The sequence below is a fragment of the Monodon monoceros genome, unplaced genomic scaffold (genome assembly GCF_005190385.1).
Source record: "Monodon monoceros isolate NGI ecotype Baffin Bay Population unplaced genomic scaffold, NGI_Narwhal_1 Super_Scaffold_1, whole genome shotgun sequence".
Lineage (NCBI taxonomy): Eukaryota > Metazoa > Chordata > Mammalia > Artiodactyla > Monodontidae > Monodon > Monodon monoceros.
In genome coordinates this window covers 80,140,139-80,147,300 of record NW_021703765.1, presented here as the reverse complement: position 1 = coordinate 80,147,300, position 7,162 = coordinate 80,140,139, and the positions used below count along the sequence as shown (strand labels likewise).

The following is a 7,162-nucleotide window of genomic DNA, read 5'->3' as shown; positions in this document are numbered from 1 at the left end:
AACTGGTTCTCAAACCAGATACGGCTCACAGGCCACACAGCTATCACCTTGGCAGACTGAAGGGTTTTAAGGGAAAAAAAAAAAAGATATGATCATATCTGTGCTTTAGAAAAAAATCACACTGTAGAGTGGGGGAGGAATTACAGAAAATAGACTAGAAGCAAGGAGACTCAACTGTTTCAACAGGAGGGAGGTGACAATGATCCGTGCTAGGGTGGGGACAGAGGGGAAGGTTGTTGGGATGATTTGGAGTCCAGGATTCAGGGGGAAGAATTTAGCTTTCACCAGCATTCTGGAAGAAGGCATATTCCTCCTCTCAGTGCACGCCCTCCCCTCACCCTTTCCTAAACTGAAAGCTGAAAGGACAGACAGATCATCTCTAAAGCCAAAGGACAGGGAAGTTTAGCAAAGACTCTGGTCTTGGGAGCAGACTCATTTTACTAATGATCGTTTTTGAGATAAACTCCTTGACTAACTGCCCCAACTCTCATTCTCCCCCACCAATGGGCTCAGCGCGTAATTAAAATTTAAAACTTATAGGGACTTCCCTGGCTGTCCAGTGGTTAATACGCAGCGCTTCCAACGCAGGGGGCACGGGTTTGATCCCTGGCTGGGGAGCTGAGATCCCACATGCCGTGCAGCCAAAAAAGAAAACAAACAAAAAAACCATACAGGTCATGGCACTCTGCTCTTTTGAGCAGCGGAATTTGGGAACCTCAGAGCCAAATCCTCTTTTGCTGACAGCAGAGGGAGGACCTGGCTCCCAAAGAGGCTGTTTCGTGAACATGGACGTGAGAGGTGGCTTCAGACCCATTTCATGGTCTTGGTGGTGGTACAACTGGTCACTTTGCTCCAAGGAAGAATGCAAAGGGTAGGAGGTGCAAGTGGGGGAGAGGAATGGCGACTCACTTCAGAGAATTTTTCTAACAGCCAGCAAGTGCTATATTAAGGATTTTTTTCCTCCTCAGATCCTTCTGATTTTGAAGTCTGGCATAGGAAGTGGCCCTGAGGAGATGCAGAGCTAAACCTCCCCTCCCTGGCACGGCCCGGGAGCGCCCCACAGGATGAGGGAGAGGACAGCAGTCAGGCAAAGGTTAGGGAGGAAAGTGCAGGCAGAGACCCAGGACGGCTCCAGGAAATGTTTGTGTTTCTCCACCGGGAGGGAGGACAAATAAGCTGTTTTTTCACTCCTCCTGGGCAGCATTGCTTATTCTCCAGCTAAGAGAGAGGCTGAAAATAAAAATCATTCTGGGACAGGACTCAACTACTCCTCTCCAGCACGAATCTCCTCGGACCTGCCAGCTGCTTCCCAGAAATGACAACTGCGTGAAGTTACCCGCGTTTCAAAGCCCTGGGGTGCTACATGCTTCGGCTCTCAGGGAGACAGGCAGCTTGTGACCCAGGCTCCAGAGAAAGGAACCCCCACCTTGAGTCTCCCATTTCCTGGCCGAAGTTTCTGTTCTCCGTGGAGTGGCTGCATCCATGCACACGTGTGGTACCTGTGTCCCAGGGTGAAGAAGTTGGAAACGCAGCAGCTGGAGCATTCAGGTAAGCATCTGTGTTTTGGGGGGAACTCCACAGCCCAACACACAGAACACTGGTCCTCTGTCCACCATGGAAAACAGGTCGTGCTGCCTCATCCAGGGGGACCCCATCTCCCAGGTGATGCCGCCGCTGCTGATCCTGGCCTTTGTGCTGGGCGCCCTGGGCAACGGCATCGCCCTGTGTGGTTTCTGCTTTCACATGAAGACCTGGAAGCCGAGTACTATTTACCTTTTCAACTTGGCTGTGGCCGACTTCCTTCTCATGATCTGCCTGCCCTTTCGGACAGACTACTACCGCAGACACAGGCAATGGGTCTTTGAGGACATCCCTTGTCGGGTGGCACTCTTCATGCTGGCCACGAACAGGGCTGGGAGCATCGTCTTCCTCACAGTGGTGGCTGTGGACAGGTATTTTAAAGTGGTCCACCCCCACCATACGGTGAATGCCATATCCAACCGGACTGCAGTTGGCATTGTCTGTGCCCTTTGGACCATGGTCATCCTGGGGACTCTGTATCTTTTGACGGAGAACCATCTGTGTGTGCAAGAGGAGACCATAACTTGTGAAAGCTTCATCATGGAGTCGGCCAACGGCTGGCACGACGTCATGTTCCAGCTGGAATTCTTCCTGCCCCTCAGCATCATCTTGTTCTGTTCCTTCAAGATCATTTGGAGTCTGAAGCGGAGGCAGCACCTGGCCAGGCAGACTCGGATGAAGAAGGCTACCTGGTTCATCATGGTGGTGGCGGTTGTGTTCATCACCTGCTACCTGCCCAGCGTGTCAGCCAGACTGTATTTCCTCTGGACAGTGCCTACCAGCGCCTGCGATCCCTCTGTCCACGTAGCCCTCCACGTCACCCTCAGCTTCACCTACGTGAACAGCATGCTGGACCCCCTGGTGTACTATTTTTCAAGTCCCTCGTTCCCCAAATTCTACTCCAAGCTCAAAATCCACAGTTTGAGACCTAAGCGTCTAGGACACTCCAAGAGGCCAGAAGAGATGTCCATTTCAAACCTTTGTCGCAAGAGTTGCATCGGTGTGGCAAATAGCTTCCAAAGCCAATCCGACGTGCAGTGAGATCTCCAAATGTGATGGATGGCACCAGAACAGACAGATGGACAAAATCAAGGAAGACCCATGGGCGACTTAGAAATAATTCATGCTGAGAGGTGGAGAGCTTTGAAAATGCCATTCTTTCTTAGCTGTATCCTCCTCACTCTGTTAGATACGAAATTCAGATCACTATGTCTTTTTGGAAGGTTCCAGTTGAGAAGTGAGTAGGTTGCATTTATATGATTTGATTCCAGTGACAGGGGCGTGTGTGTGTGTGTGTGTGTGTTTGTGTGTGTGTGTGTGTGTGTGTGTGTGTGTGTGTTGGGTGGTGGGTTGGGAAGAGTTTGGCTCCTGTGTATTTTTAAATGGCTGAGTTAATAGGTACTAATGTTTAAACCCATCATGTTCTCTCTCTGGGGGAGTTAGTGAATTTAATAGCCTATCCTCTGACCTTAAATTCTTACTTGTCTTGGAAAATAGAAACTAGTGTAAGTCAATATTTTTATTTCAGGCAGAGTGAGGCCCTTTGGACTGGGAAGTCTCCACCCCAATGATTTTCATCTTCCTGGGGCTCCTCTGTACTTTTTTGACTTCTCAGGAACCCAAGAAAAATGACAGCCAAACAATCTGCTCCCACTTCTTGGAGCTCCACGTTTATCTGCAAGTCTTTGCATTTCAAAGAAAGTACTGAAGGATATGTTTACCTGCCCTGAATTTTCCAGCGGGAGCTGAGTGCTTGAAAAAATCCCGTTAGCCTTTGGGAAGTGCTGAGTCTGGCGTAATTGCTTTGGCTGCTTGTTATGTGACTATGAGTTTGAATTTTTCAATCACTCATTTTCCACGTATTTCCTGAATTAATATTCTGTGCCAGGTACTGTGTTAATGTCCCTTTTACCTGGACGGTCCTTAGTCAACTTGTGTGCGGCGGGGTGGGAGGCGTGTGTGTAGCAAGCAGACAGAAGTTAATGAAGTTCACCCTTTCAATGATTATACTTTCTAGACCTGTTCTCTGCAAACACCAGTGTTTTCCTCTTATTGTAGGATTCCATACAAACACGAAAGGGAGGAAAGGGTAGTATCCCTTATACACATGAATTTCCCAAATACGTCCATGGGACCCTCAAAAGTAGATGATTGTATGAGTGACATGCCGCCCCTGCCCTAGATTAGGGGGAAAGATTCCAAGCCAACCTTAGCTCCGTCCTCAAGCCACAAAGTGGTGAAAGTGTTCCCGGCTCCTTTATTTACACTTTCTCAAATTCCCAGGGGACTCTCTGCAGTTAAGGCCCTTACCAGTTTTTCATTCTTTAGCTTTGAAACATCCCACTAGGCTGTTCCTATTAATTCCTTTTTCAGGGGCACTGCACAGCCCAGGGATGAGCTGTACAAAGCTTAAATCACAGCTCAACTGCTTACAATGTGTGATCTCGGGACAGATTTTTTTCCTTTGGCCGCACCACCGCGGCATGCGGAATCTTAGTTCTCTGACCAGAGATCAAACCCGTGCCCCCTGCAGTGGAAGCTCGGAGACCTAACCACGGGACCACTAGGGAATTCCCTGGGGGAAGATTTTACCTAACCACGTTTAGTTTCAATTTCCTTATCTGTCAAATAGGGGTAACAATAACGTTGACATCAGAAAGTCATTGGGTGGATTCATTGAATGTAGGATCCTGAAGCACAGGGACTTTGTTTACTATTATATACCCAGAGCCTAGAGGCATGCCTGCACATAGTAGGTGCTCAGTAAATATTTGAATGAATGAATAAGTGCATGTAAAACGCTCAGCGCAGTGTCTGGCAGTAAGCGCATAATATTATGATGTATTATGTTAACACACTCTACATATAAAGAAACTGAGGCACAGAAGCAATTTCCCCCGGGGTTCAAAGCCCCGTAAGTAGCTGCTCTGTTGTGATTACTTGAGTTCCCTGGCTCCCTAGCTTCCAGGGGAGAAGTGAAAGCAAGGATTCTTATCAGCATCAAAGAACCATATATCCTCTTGATAGAAATCTGTGAAAACCCCACACTTCTGCTTTAAATTCTATTCTTAGTTCATTCTTTCCTGGGCTGCTTCATCTTAATAAAAACAGATTCCAAAAGAAAGTCCGCGTCCTGTGTGTGATCCTGTGTTAAAAGATTCATGAGGGGTTAAAGACGCAGATGTAGAGAATGGACTTGAGGACATGGGAAGGGGGAAGGGTAAGCTGGGACAAAGTGAGGGAGTGGCACGGACTTATGTACACTACCAAATGTAAAATCGATAGCTAGTGGGAAGCAGCCACATAGCACAAAGAGATCAGCTCGGTGCTTTGTGACCACCCAGAGGGGTGGGACAGGGAGGGTGAGAGGGAGACGCAAGAGGGAGGAGATATGGGGATATATGTAAATGTATAGCTGATTCACTCTGTTATAAAGCAGAAACTAACACACCATTGTAAAGCAGCAATTATACTCCAATAAAGATGTTAATAAAAAAAAAAAGATTCATGAGACTTTACCCTCCAAGAAAAGAAATCCAAAAAAAATCCAGAAGCACACGGTAGGCTGAGGTTCTCACTAAAAAACAGCAAAAATAAACGAAAACAAAAATCAAATCCCCAACTGAAACAAGAGGGAAGGGGGCAGGGCACAACCTTTGAAAGGATGACGTAGCCCAAGGACATGACATAAACTGATTAGAACCAAATGGGTCCAAGATGGCGGGCAAGTCAACTTCCGCTAGACCTTGAGCCTCAGTACACGCTCACTGTAACACATCAGCAAGCTAAATGACACACCAACAGGTGCCACGACAGTTCCAAGACCGACCAGAAGAATCAAAAAGCGAGCGGTGGCCCAATTCCTGGAAATCTCTGCCCCTTCCCAAAATAGCTGGAATACTCCTCCCACTCATTAGCCTATGAAATTACCCACCCCTATAAAAACTGACAACCCCATACCCCGTTGACTTTCTCACCTTCTGAGATGGCCCACACTCTTCTGTGGAGTGTGTTTCTCTCTAAATAAATCCACTTCCTACCCATCACTTTGTCTCGCACTGAATTCTTTCTGCGATGAGACATGATCAAGAACCTGAACTTCATTAAGTCCTGAAACCAGGTGTGTGATCTCAGTTGAAAGACTGGGTTTTGGCCAGGTTTGGATCCCGGCACAGGGGTTCATGTCCCAATCTGAGGTGCACCGTTTCACAACCACAGCCTTGACTCTGGTCTTGCTTCTCTTTTTTAAAATGCATAGAACGTGATGAAACAAATGTTACCAAGAAGTGTTCGGAATTGTAAGGAACAGTCATATAGCTTTGTTGACAAAGCTTTGTTTAAACTACCTGGAATAGGAAAATGTCATCGATTTAAAAGAAATATTGTGTCCTCTGACTTATAGGGTCTTTCAGGAAAGTCACATAAAAGCGAGAAGGGATAGTAGACCATTATTGTTCAGGAACTGTATGGAAAAAATAAGAGGTACCTTTTATTGGTGCTGACAACATAAACATTTAGGTTCTGGTCTATTCTCAGAATGGCCTTCCTTACCCTTTCCGACAACCGACATGGTTAAGATGGTGTCTGAGGTCACCAGTGTGCAGGGGCTGCTTGGATAGGATTGGAACTCTGGGCACAAGGGGTTGAGCCATTTATTCCCTAGCAAGGTGGGGAAGTGGCTACACTGCAATGCACAGTCTCAGCCTGCTGCCTTCTGGGCCTTTGAATCCACAGAGGTTTCCAATATTACTCAAGACTCCATCATCCCAGTGAGTGCATAAATGGCTTCAGGATAAGCTAATATTGATAATTTGCAGGGCCCAGTTCAAAGTGAAAATGCAAGGTCCCTCATTCAGAAAGAATTGAGAATTTCAAGATGGCGACAGCAGGGCGTTAAACTAAACACAGGACCCTTTGAACTCATCCATGAAGCTGGGGCCATACATTTTATGTGTAGAGAGGCTGAGATAGAGCAGAATGAATAGATGGGCTCACATGTGGGCTTAATCTATGCTCAGCTCCCAGTGATGATACAGTCGCAGTGAGAAGCGGGTCAATATTTTATTCCTTGTAAAGATTCATTCATTAAAAAAAAAAAAAAAGATTCATTCATTCATTCATTCCCTCTTTCAAGGAACATTTATTAGGCACCAGCTCTGTACCAGGCACAGTAAAAACACAAAAAACATAGCCCCTCACCCCCTGGGTTCCATTTCAGAAACCAAGGAGACAGTAAATTTACCATTCAGGGCAACTGCAGTGAAAGTGGTAAACTTAGGGTTTACAGGAGAACCCAGGGCCCTTAATCCTGCCTTCGGGGGTGAGGGAAGGCTTCTCAGAGGAAGTGACTTGTGAACTTAGCCCTGAAGGATGGAGAAGAGGCAACCAGATTGAAACCTAACGGGACCCTATAGGGCTCCCAGGTGTGGAGGCCCTTTTGTCCCCCATTTCTTGTAGGCAAGACTCCAGCCTCCATGACCTTCCCTGAGTTCCAAAGGGCAGATTAGAAACTTGCTAATCAAGCGGGGAGCCGCCAGGAAACCACTTGAGGCAAGATTAAAGGGACTAGAAAAGCTCATCA

At 47.0% G+C, this 7,162-nt stretch overlaps 1 protein-coding gene across 1 annotated transcript; it reads left to right on the top strand.

The window, feature by feature from the left end:
* The first annotated feature begins 761 nt into the window (after positions 1–761).
* HCAR1 (hydroxycarboxylic acid receptor 1) lies at positions 762–2,936 on the top strand. The gene has a single exon (XM_029230024.1). The coding sequence runs from the start codon at positions 1,615–1,617 to the stop codon at positions 2,620–2,622; it is 1,008 nt and encodes a 335-aa protein (XP_029085857.1). The 5' UTR covers positions 762–1,614; the 3' UTR covers positions 2,623–2,936.
* Positions 2,937–7,162: the final 4,226 nt, after the last annotated feature.